At 39.2% G+C, this 15,404-nt stretch overlaps 1 protein-coding gene across 4 annotated transcripts in view; it reads left to right on the top strand.

Moving 5' to 3' along the window:
- The window catches only part of smurf1 (SMAD specific E3 ubiquitin protein ligase 1), a 163,489-nt gene that overhangs the window by 84,944 nt on the left and 63,141 nt on the right, over window positions 1–15,404 (top strand). Inside the window, exons 2-4 of one of the 4 annotated variants that reach the window (XM_038819401.1) lie at window positions 3,347–3,385; window positions 6,638–6,746; window positions 13,150–13,283. In XM_038819401.1, the coding sequence (XP_038675329.1) occupies window positions 6,670–6,746; window positions 13,150–13,283 (211 nt within the window). In that variant the 5' untranslated portion in view covers window positions 3,347–3,385; window positions 6,638–6,669. Of the gene's footprint in view, window positions 1–3,346; window positions 3,386–6,637; window positions 6,747–13,149; window positions 13,284–15,404 lie in introns of those variants that run through there. The other 3 variants (XM_038819403.1, XM_038819404.1, XM_038819402.1) reach the window with 3 other exon arrangements.

Genomic DNA, 15,404 nt, shown 5'->3' with positions numbered 1-15,404 from the left:
CTTGTGACAATAGGCAATTATTATTATTATTGTATTATTACATAGAAAATAAAAGCAGGAGGAGGCCATTCGGCCCTTTGAGCCTGCTCTGCCATTCATTATGATCATGGCTGATCATCGAGTTCAATACCCTGATCCTGTCCCCCCTCCCCCCCCCAATCAATTGATCCCTTTAGCCTCAAGAGCAAATCTAATTCCTTCTTGAAATCACACAGCGTTTTGGCTACATACTTTTTGTGGTAGTGAATTCCACAGATTCACCACTCTCTGGGTGAAGAAATTTCTCCTCTCCTCAAATTATGACTCCTAGTTCTGGACTCCCCCCACCATCAGGAACATTCTTTCTGAATTTCTGAAATTAGCCAGAACATGACCGGTTGAGTGATGCTGCAAACCACTAGATGTCACTCACAAAACCCCCCATTCGATCCCTCACTGTTGAAATGTGGTTTGAAAGTTGATTTGTGTCGAGAATCTCAATTTACACACTTTTATTGTCAAGCCAGGCTCTCGAACAAATCTCCAGGAAGACTCCACACATTGAACTTTGAGAAAACTCTTCCCAAACTTGAGCTAATCCAAAACTCTTTGATCCAAGCTCTTTGCCACCCAGATGTTACATTTTCATCCAGTTAATAACTTGTGAACTTATATAAATCTGAAAAACTGATCTAAACTGAAAAAATATCAATTGTTGTTAAAATTCTGGTTGGTTTTTTTCCATTTTAATTTTATTTACTTATGATTTAAGTTACTTTTCCAGAAGAAGGTTTGGTTCCAATTTCACCATACTTTTATGCATCTTGTACCAAAATAGTACACTAAATATTTGCAGTAGAAATGTTCAGACTGTTATGTACCAGAAAAAATATTAAGGGTTATCCTTACCCTTCATACATTTATAAACATTATGTTTAAAATCCTTAAGTGGGTCACTGCAGACTCGATGGGCCGAATGGCCTCCTGCACTATATGTTCTATGTTCTTATCCATCAACTATTCGGAACACTAATCATAAACCATCTGTCCCTCGTTCTGTTATACACCATTCCAGTTTCGTGATCTTTCTATTTCTATTTAAAGTTGTAGTTTTATGTCTCGTTTAAATGAAAGGAGGAGAAATATTAAATACATTTACCAAGCCCCTGGTCAGGACAATTTACATTCATGCATTGTAAAAGAATCTAGGATGCACTGTTACATAAATTTAAAAGGTGGAGTGCCAGAAGACATATATTTAAAAAGGAAGCTTGAACATATCCAGGGAGCTTTTGACTTGCCAACTAACATTTGTGGCAAGAAAAATAATGGAATCCCCACTATTGCAGAAAATAGGAAAAACAGCCAGAGGCTGCAAATTTAATAATAGTCAGCGTGGATTTCAAAAGGAAAAGTTTTGCTTGACCAACTTATTCAATTTTTTGAGAAGGTAACAGAGAGTAGAGAAGGGTGCTGTAGTTGATATTATTTACCTGGATTTCCAAAAGACCTTTGATAAGGTGTTGCATAACAGACCAGTAAGTCAGGACCAAGGAACCGAGCAGATAGCTAGCTGGCTTCAAGACAGCGAACAGAGCATAGGGGTGAAGTAGAGAGGCAGAAGGTGTAAAATACAGTCCCACAAAGATCAGTAAAAACGACTAGTGTTTGCAAGTTATATTAACTATTTAGACTTTGGAATAAAATACACAATTTCTGAATTTACAGATGACACCAAATGGGTTGGATGGTGGTGTGGGGAGATAGTATAATGAGGAGAACCGGAATAAATTACAAGAGAACTTTAATAAACATGCAGAATGGGCATACAATTGATAAATTAATTTCAACACATAAGCATTAAGTCTTACATTTTAGTAAGAAAAATTAGGTGGTCATGTATTGGAAAATAAAAATCCAAGTGGGGTGGAGGAGCAAAGGGATCTGGGAGTACAGACACATTACTATAAAATCAGATGTCAGGTTAATAAGGCATTTAAAAAAAGGAAAACTAAGCACTGGGTTTTATTTCTTGAGGAATAGAATTGAACAGGAGCGAGGGTATGCTAAACTTACTTCATATATTGGTTAGACACATCTGTAGTACTGTGCGCAGTTTGGATAGTCATAACAAAAAGGATACAGAGGCACTGCAGCAGGTGTAAAAATAATTGACAAGGATGGTATCAAGTATTGGCTTGCATTTCTGTCAGGAAGTATGAACAGGTTAGGTGGTCTTTCTCTTGAAAAATCAACAGTAAGAAGTCTTACAACACCAGGTTAAAGTCCAACAGGTTTGTTTCAAACACGAGCTTTCGGAGCACGGCTCCTTCTTCAGGATTCACCTGAAGAAGGAGCCGTGCTCCGAAAGCTCGTGTTTGAAACAAACCTGTTGGACTTTAACCTGGTGTTGTAAGACTTCTTACTGTGCTCACCCCAGTCCAACGCCGGCATCTCCACATCTTGAAAAATCAAGACCAAGGGGGTGACCTAATGGAAGCTTAGATACAGTACACACAGAGAACTTGTTTCCATTTGTTAGAAATTAAAATTAGAAGTTAACAATAAAAAAATAATAACCGAGAAATCAAGTGGGAATTCAGAAGAAATATTGTACCCAGAGAGTAGTGAGAAAGTGAAATGCTATCACAGAGAGAAGTTGAGGCAAATAGTGTAGATATGCATTTAAGGGAAGACTGAATGAGCAAATGAAGGAGAATGGAATAGAGGGCTATGTTTTGGATGAAAGAAGGACTGAATGCAGCATAAATGCTGGCATGGATTGGTTGAGTTGAATGGCCGTATTTCTGGCCATATTCTGTTTCATATAGCTTTGTAATTGCAAAATATTTGGAACAAGAGTATGAAAATGAAAGATATCAAGTTGTGTGTAATTACTTCCCTGAATCAAGATTACTTTATTTGCAATGACTCAATTTAGACAATTTAGTGAACTATCCAACTGTTTTGAACTTTTAAACCGTCCACCTGTTGTTTTTATCTCTATTTTCATGACTGCAAATCTGGATTTTTAGTGACGCCAAGTGGTGGATTGCAGACTTACAACATTAGCCAGATCTCCGTTACGTTTCTGTGGCAGAGGCTACAATCATATTGCACTGAGAATTTATTGAAATATCTTTTTATGCATTAAAGTAGAATTTATTAAACAAAACAAATGAAATTAATTTCAAACTATTATTTAGGACATCTCTTGACAGTTACATTCACCTGATGAATGGCCACTTCTGAAAGCAGCTGACAGATTCTTCATGCTTGTGAAGCTGTACTTTAAAATAAGTTATTTTTGGAAAAGAAGAGAATGAAGGAAGAAATTACATTAAATCTCATATTTTTTGTCTTCCAGTGTTGTGTGCAAAAAATCTGGCTAAGAAGGATTTCTTTAGTAAGTATTACACTGTTGTTTCTGTGATTGTGCTTCTGAAATGTAAAGGGTTGATTCTTGAAACATGTAAAATTGGAGTTGCATATCGCTACATATCCAGAAATAATTGCAGAAAGGAAGTGGAAAACTAACCCCGCTGGATTCAATATTGTCAGCTGTTGCTCTTTGCAGCCATTAATTGTTGCCTCTGAGGTTAGCTCATGCTCCAAAGGTGGGATGTTCCTAAAGATCATCAAAGAACTACATCTTTGATAAGGAGAGTTTTCATTTTCTGTTCGGAGAGACAAGATAAAGGAGGATTGGAATATTTCAGGTGGAGGTGTTCCCTTTTTTGCAATCAAATCTGCAGTATGCGCGGCCAGAGTTAGCTGGTAAAGTCAGCATTGTCTCCCAAGTCCACGGGTTGTGGGAGCAGATGAGGGAGAAAGTCTACGGCATGAAGAAACATGCCAAGGTAAGATTGCGTACAGGTTGACAACTCAACTTGAGTCTTTGTCCATTCTATGCATGACAAAGGCACCAAATCCCAACATGGTGCAGCACCCGCAGTAACTATGGGAAGCACTAGCATAATCTCTTGTATCTTGCATACCAATAGCACCATTGTTGTGATATGAGCATATGAAGAAGGAGCAGGAGTAGGCCATTGGGCACCACAAACCTGCTCCATTTGATAAGACGCTTCAATCTCAACAGGCCTGGCATGGAAAAAGGCTTGCAATAGAACACTCAAACTGTTGTAGGTTGTGCCCAGAAGTCAAAATGTCACCTGCAATCATCCATTCACATTAGGTGGAATGAATGCTGGTCACTGGCACACCACTCAGGTCAAACCATGTGCTGAAAGCTTACATTTTTGTCTGCTTTTAAAGGTGGAGGCTGCACACAATGATCATGTGAGAAAGCACAATGGTGGTGACCCTAGCAATTGCAGCATCTGACCTATTAATGCAGATCAGGACATCATTATGGTGGAGGCCCTTAAGAGTATGGCGAGGTGGCTTTTGTGACAGGCCAATGAGACGAGTATTCTCTAACCTTTTCTACTTGCATACCATTCAAATTCATTCACCCAATGACATGTCCAGGAGCAGCATGGCAACTCACTATTTTGCCTTTTCTACGTGTGCAGGGACCGTTGTAAATTGTGCCATTCTAACCGCTCTTTTCTCTTTATATAGAGCTTCCCAATTACTGTGCCTGCCACAAAGGACAAGCAGGAAGCCAACTCTTCACTTGATCAATCGTCAAGCACTTCTGACCACACAAGCACCAGCTCAGATATACACACCATAGGATAATCAGGAAGAGCGAGTTAATGTAATACAGGGGCAATAACAGGAAAAAAAGGCTAGGGTTAGATATTGTGTACTGCAAGGCCCATAGATCTGTACCTGACTGAGGCTATGTAGAGGAGACCTCAATAATAGAAGAAGCACTTCATGTAGTTCTTTGAAAACATTTCAGGTTCTTGCATGGTACGTCTGAAAGTTGCCATAAGTTCAGTTCTGAAATAGCAAATGCAAAAATATAGCAAACTTGCAATCCACCATGGCAACTTTATTTGCAGAGGGATAGTTGTTCAAAACACAGATGTCATTTTCCTTGGTAAAGATGTTACCGTGGCTATTGAGATCCTGGGTTCAAATTTACCAGGAGGGTTCAGTTCTAGGTTGTAGAGGCTAAAGAAGTGGCTTGAGAGTACCTTGTGGTATTGGACTTGACAGTGTAGTCCAATATTTCCGCACATATACAATTTAGTGATTTGCGAAGGAAACCCAGCAACTGGAATACATTCAGGAACACACTTGGTTATCTTTCAAGGTTATGCCAGATCCACCTATTTCAGCTATAAGTTGACAGGTGACTGACAAAAGCTGGAAATAGTTGAAGGGGCATCTGAAGACCAAATATAAAGAAGTTCAGTGCCATAGTTGTTGACTTGAGCGCTTTCCAATCATGAGCAACAGGCTAATATTACAGTTACTCATCCCACTGAAATAGCACTTAGAAAGAGAAAGAGAAAAATATTAGATAAGAATTGATATACTGCATTAAGCACTGGCAAGGCAAAAAGTGAAGCACTTATATAATAAATACAGGTGGAGAAATTGACTGCTTGTCAGTGTATTGTGCAGATTCGTTGTCAAAAGGAATGTGTTAATGCTGTTAGTATAAAGATACAGATGGCAAAGCATGTTGTTCATAGTGCCAGTATATCCTGAGGACAATACAGCTCCTCTTGCAGCACCACTTTTACAGTCTTCCTGAGTACCCACCAGTTACCCCCATTTCTATTTTTTTCTTTTGTTCTTGCTCCTCTTCCTCAAGCTAACCTTCTTTGCCCCCTTGTCCTAAGTCAAACATTAATCTAGGGATCCCACTTGCAGAAAATTCCTGACTTTAGCACTTTGCTTATGAAAGCACTCCTCCTCTGATCACTCTGGACTTCACACTCAAGTAACTGGCATTAATTAGTGACAGCCACCTCAGTGAAATGTAGACAATATAGCAAGATCTTGCTAGGTATAGTCATGCCTGGGTTGAAGATTGCGCTGAGCTCAGGTGGGTGCCAAATTGGTGCATGCAGTTGCCTTTGTTCCCTTTGCCTGAACAAGTCTAAATAGTAGAGTAAGGAAATTAAGAATTGCTGTTTTTATCTGGTAAGGCTAAAGTACTAAAGAACAGTAAATGTGATATTTGTAATGGGACTAATTTACACAGGCCTGATTGTAATTGGGAACTTCACTGAGGCATGTACTTGCTTGGGAATGTCCCAAAATGATTGTGTGGGAAGGGAACTTTGGACTGGTGAACGTGATGCCTCTTGAATCCAACACCTGTGTTAATTTATTCAACTCAGCAAGGTGTCCTTGCAAAATGCTCGGTGAATGCCATCATGGAATCATCATTACATCTCTGTTGGTATTCAGAAACCTAACTCACTTAAAGAGTAATGAAAATTAAATTTAAAACCTCTGGGAGCAATAAGGGTCACTCTTTCAATGTACAATGAAAAATTGTAATGATGTTTATGCACCTATGCCATGAGCAATATTTGCATTTGTAATTTTAATTGAGAGCTATTAGAAACTGAAATTGAATGAACAGTTTATATGATTATGTTTAATGAAGACTTTAGATTTCTTTTATATATTTTTGGTCAGGAATGAAGTTGCCAACTATTTAAAATGTTGTTACGTTATCATCAGTTTAGATGCTTTTAAATAATACTGTTTTCGCATTGCACAGGATTACCCGACCCGTTTGCCAAATTATTGTAGATGGCTCTGGATCAGTGTCACTCGACAGATACGGTGAAAACACACTTGATCCCAAAATGGAACCAACACTATGACTTGTGAGTACAGTTAATCTGCAGTGAAACATTTTATTTTTTGAGTGTCTTGTAATTTCGGGTCCCCTTATGCCTTTCAATTACCTTTTTAATAGTGTAATTTAGTTATTTTAAAATCACAAACATTATATAAATAGTGCAGGAATCTTTAAAAAATGTTTGAATCAGAAGGGATTGTTATCTTTTATGCAAAATGGTAAATTACTAATTTATGAAAAAAGTACCAAATACAGAATTTAACGGTTGTCAGTGATGCACTAGTATTTCAATAGGGACCAATGGAAAGTAGCTGTAATTAGTAGTAGGACATAATCTGGGGCCACATTTTATCTATTTTAATTCTATTATTTTTAATTGGGTATTTTCAGAATATAGGATATGGTTGCTTTGTAGGAATAAAATAACCAAGCCAGAAGGACTCTGCTGCTCCATCCTCCTCCATCATATAATTGTTAAAGATCATGAGTTTATGCTTCCTCGTATAACATTTATTTTACCTTGTGTTGCACGAAAGTTTCTCAAAAACAACAGCTTATGTTATAGTTATTTTAAAACAATGGGATGCCAAGACCCTTCACCAGAGTATTAGAAAACAAAATATGACACTGAGCAACATAAGGAGATTTTAGATCAAATTGACCAGAACCTTGGTCAGGAGGTTAGTTTTAAGGAGTGTCTTAAAGCAGTAAAGTGTGTCAAATAGGTGTAAAATGCCTGCGTTATGCAATGCACACTCATTCATGAAGACACTAGAGATTGATTTTCCAGCGCAACCGATTGCCCGATTATTTATTTGTGTTCTCTCAACCAGTTAATAAAATCTGTATTCTGGTTAATGGAATTGAAAGAATTGAGAAATTAAATTTGTATTGAATCCATACTAGATAAAATTCAATGCCTCAAACTACTTTTGGCTAATAATTCTAACAATTTGTAAAAATGTTGAGGGTCTAATTCGATATTATGGCATCAGGACACGTTAAGTTAATTTTAGATTTTTACATACTTCTGATTGTAGAATATGTGATATTGCTATTGCTGAATAAAAATTGGGAGAAAAGAAAGTATGTTGCTTTAAGACCATATGTCATCATTGAAGATGATTAGCATTCTCAATGTAGAATAATTAGCTGTGAATCAATGACTGATCCACATTCCTAAAATATTTTCACCAATGCACTGATCATTAATGCTTTCTAAACTCAGTGACAAGATGTAGATTCACTTTCCGTCTCTGTGTTCACCTAGTACTTTTTCATCATTGGATATTTGTCTTAATTATTTCAGTCACCATGGCCAAATATTGAACCATTCCTGAAGCTTGCTACCAGATGATGGGAGTGATCTGACTGTGACTTGGTGTTGTCAGTATCAGTCCTTTGCATTAAAATGGTTGATGATGGCTTCAAGTTTTGTTATGGTGCAGCTCGAAGCGAATGTAAATTTCACAGAAAAGTAGGCACTTTCAGTGTTGTGAATATAGCTTGTTTGTGATTGAAGAGGGTATGTTTATATTCAACGAGACTGTCTTGTGTGTGGTAGAGTCATCAAATGATTGTAACACAGGAGGCCATTCAGTCCATCACCCCCGTGTCAGCTCTTGAAAGAGCTATCCAATTGATTCCACCTCTCTTTTCTTTCTCCATAACCCTGTATTTATAACCATATCCCTACTTATTTAATTTTCTTTTGAAAGTTACAATTGAATTTGTTACTACTGATCTTTCAGGTAGTGCATTCAAAACCTGCTGCAATAAGTTTTCTTTTTTCTTATGTCACCTTGACATTTTGCCCATTATCTAAAATCTGTATCCTCTGGTTACTCACCTTCTGCCACTGGAAGCAGTTTTCTGCTTATTATTCTGTCAAAGGTTTTCATAATTTTGAATAGCACTCTTAAATCTTCTCTTGACCATCTCTGCTTTAATGAGAACATTGTCAGTTTTTTCTAGTTCCTCCACATAACTCAAGTCTTTCATCTGTGGTACCATTCTAGTAAATTAACATTTTACATCCTTTCTAAAGTGTGGTTTCCTAGAATTAACCACAATACTCTAGCTATCCAGTGTTTTATTATGCAACTTTTTTTGGTTTTGTAGTATATGCCTCTTATTTAAAAGCCTTTACACTGGTCTGCCACCTTCAGACACTTGTACACAGTCTTTGACATTGTACATGACCTAATGTTTTATTCTTCCTTCCAAAATGAATTTGTTTACACTTGTGTTAAAATCACCTGCAATATGTCTGCCCATTTCACTAGTCTGTTGATGTCCTCCCCCGATGTCTGTTCCTATTTTCATTAGCGTTTGTTTCCATATTTGTTCCATCTGCGTGCATCCAAAATTATGGTCTGTATGTCCAAGTCACCCCTACTTTCTGCTTTCTGTCCCTTAGACAATTTTCCATGCAGTTAGTGTCCCCTTTAATCCCATGAATTTAATTTAGCCAGCAAGTCTGTTTTTCAAATGCCTGTTGAAAGAACATGTAGACCTCACCAACCCTTTGTTTTTTTTCATCAAAAACTGAATTAAGTTGGTTCAAACAAATTAATCAGATCCATGTGGGTTTCATTTATTAATCATATTTTTCAACTACCAATTAATTTCATTCTGGATTGTTGTTTTGTGAAAGTTTCCCCATCATGAATATTAAGCTGACTGGTCTGTAATTCCCAGGCTTATCTTCCCCTATTTTGCATATTGGTGTAACATTTGCAATTTTCCATTCCTCTGGCACCACTCTCATTTCTGAGGACAATTAGAAGATTGTTGCCAGAACCTCTCAGTTGACGCCTTAACTTCCATCAGCAACCTAGGATACATATTCATTTGAATTCAGTGACTTCCTACTTTGAGCGCTACCAACCTTTAAGGACCTCCTCTGTAGCTAATTTTATCCTCTCTTACTGCTATGTTGGCATCATACCCTTTCTTGTGAATGTAAATGCAAAATACTTATTAATACCTCTAACTTTACAAGAAGATCCCCTTTTTGCTCCCTGGCCCGTCCCATCCTTCCTCTGTCTATACTTGTAAAGTTATGTTTATTTTAAAAATGCTGGTTCCTTTTATGTCAGCCCACATCTATTAATATATGCTTTTTTTGTCCCTCTTGCTTCCTTCGTCAATTCCCCTGACACTTTCATATTAAATTATGAATGTGACATTTATTTTTGAACTTTTTTCTGTTTCATTTTAATCTTCATTCCCCCTTCTGGCAATATGTCTAACATTTACCCAAACACCCACCTTTTTGAAGGCTTTCCATTGTACATTTACTTTTTTTAATCAGCCAAGCTTTGATTTCATTGCACTTTGGGCAAATCAACTCACTGAAATTAGTCCTCCTTCAATGGAGTGTTTTTATATTTGATTTATCTTTGTCGATTTCCATGACAACTCCTAACCTAATGCTATTGTAATCACTATTTCCTAAATAGTCTCCACTGAAACATGCTTCACTTGTCCTACTTAATTACCCCAAACTAGGTCTAGCACTGTTTCCTTTCTCATTGGGCTGGAGACATACTGATCAAGAAAATTCTCTTGGATGCATTTCAAAAATGTGCTTGTCCCTTTACATTTATTATCCCAGTCTATATTCAGATAACTTAAATTCCCTTTATCTAATAATCCTACAGCCAACAAATCAGGCAAAAACTTTACATTCCTGCCACATCCAGCCATGAATGTTGGTGGCCAAGTAAACACCCAACCAGAGAAAAAGGCTCACAAACATACACATCTTCAATGATGGGAGATCCCAGCACATCCATGCAAAAGATGCACTCGGAACCATCTTCAGCCGGAAATGCTGAGCGGCGGATCCATTTCAACCTCCTCCTGAGGTTCCTAGCATCACAGATGCTAGTCTTCAGCAAGTTTGATTCTCTCTGTGAAATCGAGAAATGGGTCTTTGTACTGGATGCAGCAAAGGATATGGACCCTGACATCAGCACAACTATAGTACTGAAGACTTGTGCTCCAGATATCCTTAGCTAAGATGTCCAGTATAGCTACAACACTGGCATCTACCAACAATGTAGAAAATTGTACAGTTATGTCCTGACTACAAAAATTAGGACAAGTTCAATCTGGCCAAATAGCACCTCATCAGACTACTCTTGATCATCAGCAAAGTGATGGAAGATGTCAACTGTGATATCACGTGCCACATACTCAACATTAACTTGCTTACCGACGCTCAGTTTGAGTTCTGCAGGGCCACACATGGCTGCAGACCTCATAATAACCTTGGTCTGAATATGGACAAAAGCTGAGAATTCCAGAGGTGAACTGAGTGCAACTGCCCTTGACATCAAGGCAGCACTTGACCTGAGTGTGGTATCAAGGAGTTCTAGCAAAATTGAGGTCTGTGGGAATCGGAGATAATTTCTCCACTGGTTGAAGTGATGCCCGAGCACAAAGGAAGTTGGTTATGGTTGTTGGAACTCAATTATTTCAAGCCCCAGGACATGGGTGCAGGAGTTCTTCAGGATAGTGTATCAGGCCCAACCATCGTCAGCTACTTCATAAATGAAATTATGTCCAGTATAAGGTTAGTATTGGTGATATTCGCTGACGATTGCAAAGTGCCTTGCAACTCGTCCAAACTGAAGAAGTCTTTTCCTGCATGCAGCAAGACTTGGGGCACAATCAGGCTTTGGTTGCTAGGTGGCAAGTAATATTCGCATCAGACAGGTGCGAGCAATAGGCATCTCTAACAAGAGAGCATCTAACATCTCCCTAGAAATGCAATGGCACTGAATCCCCCATCAGCAAGAGCTTGCGATGTCACCATTGACCAGAATCTTAACTGGACCAGCCATATAAAAACAGTGCCAAAAGAGCAGGTCAGAGGCTTGGAATTCTGCCGTGAGTAACTCACCCCCTGACATCCCAAAGCCTGCCTACCATCTTTAAGGCACATTCGGGAATGTGTTGGAAAACACCCCACTTTAATGTAACTCTGACATTACTCAAGGAGGCCAACAACCTGCAGAGCAAAGCAGCCTACTTGATTGACACCCCATCCACCACCCGTAAACATTTACTCCTGCAACCACTGGTACACAGTATCAGCAATGTGTACCATGTACAAGACGACTGTAATAGTTTGCCAAGGCTCCTTCGACAACAGCTTCAAAATCTACGACTTCCACCACATAGAAGATCAAGAGCACCCAGATGCATGGGAATGCCACCACCTGCAGGTTTCTCCTCCAAGACACACATCATCCTGATTTGAAACTGTATCACCATTCTTTCGCTGTTGCTGGGTCAAATCCTGGAACTCCCTTCCTACCAACACTGTGAATGTACCAACACCAAGTGGACTTCAGCGGTTCAAGCAGATGGCTCGCCTGCCACCTCAAGAGCAATTGAGGATAGGCAACCAAATGCTGACCTTGCCAGCGATGCTCATGCCCAATGGACAAATAAAAATAACTAATCTGGAGTTCTTCCATATTTCTGCAATTTATCTACAAATATTCTTCTTTCCCTCCTTCCCGCTATTGATGGCCCATAATATACACTCAGCATTGTAACAGCTCCTCAATTACTTAATTCTAACCAATTCTATCTTTGATGCACTTGAGGATTCATTCTACTGCTTTAACAGTATAGGGGTGGCACAGTGGCTAGCTCTGCTGCCTCACAGCTCCAGGGTCCCATGTTCAATTCCGGCCTCGGGTGACTGTGTGGAGTTTGCACTTTCTCCCCGTTTCTGCGGGGATTTCCTCCGGGTGCTCGGATTTCCTCCCACAGTCCAAAGATGTGCAGGTTAGGTGGATTGGCTATGCTAAATTGCCCCTTAGGTGGGGTTGCAGGAATGTGGTGGAGGTGTGGGCTGAAGTAGGGTGCTCTTTCCAAGGGCCGGGCAGACTTGATGGGCCGAAAGGCCGCCTGCACTGTAAATTCAATGATTCTGTTTGATCAATCCTCCCATCCTTTTTTTTCCTTCTATATCTTTCATGAATACTTTGTAGCCCAGAAGATTAAGTGCCATTTTCCCCTTGATTAAGTCGCTTTATAGCCACTCTATCATAATCCCCATGACCACTTGAGTTTGCAGCTCACAAACCTTATTTTACCACACTCCAATGTATTTACACACAAGCACTCCAAATCTACTCCAGTGTATCTCGCATTTTCCCAGTCAGATCATCCTGTTTTTAAACTATTTTTTCTTTCAAATGCTGCCTGTTTCTATCAGTTCTGCTTTACCCTGGTGCTCATTCCAAAGCCAAATAGTTTAAATTCTCCCCCCCATGGCACTAGTTAATATGTAATAAGTCTGTCAAATGGGGGAAGCATTGTTGGAGACCTTTGGGTTGTTTCAGCATCTTGAGTTGTTTGTGGTGATGCTTTTGTTTTCATACTCATAACTTCTTCCTTTTCAGGTACATTGGAAAAGCAGACTCAATTACTATAAGCATATGGAATCACAAGAAAATACATAAGAAACAGGGAGCTGGCTTCCTGGGCTGTGTTCGGCTGCTATCAAATGCCATCAGTAGGCTAAAGGACACTGGCTGTATGTAGTATGACTCTTGATAATTATTTTTGGCAGTAGAACTAATGTATAAGCAAGGATTAACTAACTAATTATTTGAGTTTAATTTTCAAGCTTTTCTGGCACTCTTAATAGCCTGGTTACTGATGGGATGAACTTCAACTGATCCTCGGTAATATGTTAGCTTGGGACCTTTGTTATTGTGGAGTATTCCGATGGTGGAGAGAATAGAAAAATGGTTACTATATCTCCTTACAAAAAGCATGTCAACAATTGGAAAGTGGCATTGGACTGTTCATTTTCTCCTTTGCTTTGTGTAGGTGACCCAAGTTGTGTTGGACTTTCTTAGGAAGAGAAAGCTACGTCTGTTTAAAAACAGATTTCGCATTAATATGGTATCTTTAATGACCTCAGAATTTTTGAAAGCACTGCACAGCCAATTAAGTGCTTTTTTTGACAATGGTCACTAGTAATCTGGGTAAAGTGGTAGACAGTTTGTAAACGGAATATCCCACAAACGACAATAGATAAATTAATAAATCATCTATTTTGGCAATGATTGAGATGTAAATGTTGGCCAGGGAACCAGGTGAACACCTGTTTTTTTGAAAAGTGCCATGGAATGTTTTACAACCACCTGAGGGGTAGGAACAGCACGTGTTGAACACTGCACTGAAGTGTCAGCATAGATTATTTGGGCAAGTGAGACTTGACCGGATGGCCTTCTCTTTCTGAGAAATTGAGCCATGACTCTTTAAAGCGGCACAACTTTTTTATACCTACCTGTTCGTAGAATTTGGATGTCACTCGCCGGGTGCATTCATGGCTTATCCCTAGTTGTCTTAAGAAAATGATGGCCAATTCTTTGACCCATTTGGAGGATTTGTGCTGAGAGGTAAGGAATTCCTAGAAATTGACCCACTGATGATGGTGTGTCAAAGTCAGGATAGTGTGTGACTTGGAGGGAAATTTAGAGGTGATTTTCTTCTAGATGTTCAAAGAGACACTAAATTTATCCACAGAAATGAACCATCTGGCGCATCTTGTTTGTGCCAGCCAAAAAGAGCAATCCAGCCTGATTTCACTTTCTAACTCATGGTCAATAACCTTGTACGTTAAACACTTCAAGGACATATCCAGTGTTTTTTATTAAATGCAGTTACGTTTTATGCCTCTACCACCATTTCAGACAGTGAGTTCCAGACTCACTGGATGCATGTGATGATAAAAGTCTCCTCAATGCCCCCCTATTCCTTCTAACAATTACTTTAAATCTCTACCCCTGTTCTTTGGCTTCACTGCTAAAGGAAATAGGTCCTTCCTATCATCTACCTCGTCCCCTCCTAATTTCTCAGTATCTCTCCTCTGCTTCTCCTGTTAGAAAGGAAATATCTCCAGCCTATCCAATCTTTCCTCTAAGCTAAAATTCTCCAGTCTTGACAACATTCTTGTTAATCTCCTCTGTATCCTTTCTATGCAATCACATTCTTCTTGTAATATAGTGATCAGAACTGTAAGTGGCACTTTAGCTGTGGCCTAACTAGTGTATTATACAATTGTAACATAACCTTCCTACTCTTATATTCTATACATTGGTTAATAAAAGGAAGTAATTCCTCTGCCACCTTAACCACTTATCTACCTGTCCTGCTAACTTTAGGAATCTGTGGGCATGTACCTCCTCATCTCAGTTTTGAAGGATTGTCCCTTCAGTCTGAGACAGTGCCCTCAGGTTCTAGTTTTTCCTACTGGTGGAAATATACTCTCCACGTCCATTCTATCTAGGCCTCTCAGTATCATAGAATCCCGACAGCGCAGAAGGAGGACGTTTGGCCCATCGAGTCTGCACTGGCTCTTGCAAAGAGCAGCCAACTTAAGCCCACATTTCCACCCTACTCCAACGAATACAGACCTAGAGTCCTCAGCCGCTCCTCATATGTCAAGCTCTTCATTCCAGGGATCATTCTTGTGAACCTTCCCTGGACCCTTTCCAAGGCCAGCACATTCTTCCTTAAATATGGGGCCCAAAACTGCTCACAATATTCCAAATGGGGTCTGACCAGAGCCTTATACAGCCTCAGAAGTACATCCCTGCTCTTGTATTCTAGCCCTCTCAAATTGAATGCTGACATTGCATTTGCC

This window comes from Scyliorhinus canicula, chromosome 15 (genome assembly GCF_902713615.1).
Source record: "Scyliorhinus canicula chromosome 15, sScyCan1.1, whole genome shotgun sequence".
In the NCBI taxonomy this organism is placed as follows: domain Eukaryota; kingdom Metazoa; phylum Chordata; class Chondrichthyes; order Carcharhiniformes; family Scyliorhinidae; genus Scyliorhinus; species Scyliorhinus canicula.
The sequence above is the reverse complement of the archived record's forward strand: the minus strand, read 5'-3'. Positions and strand labels throughout refer to the sequence as shown.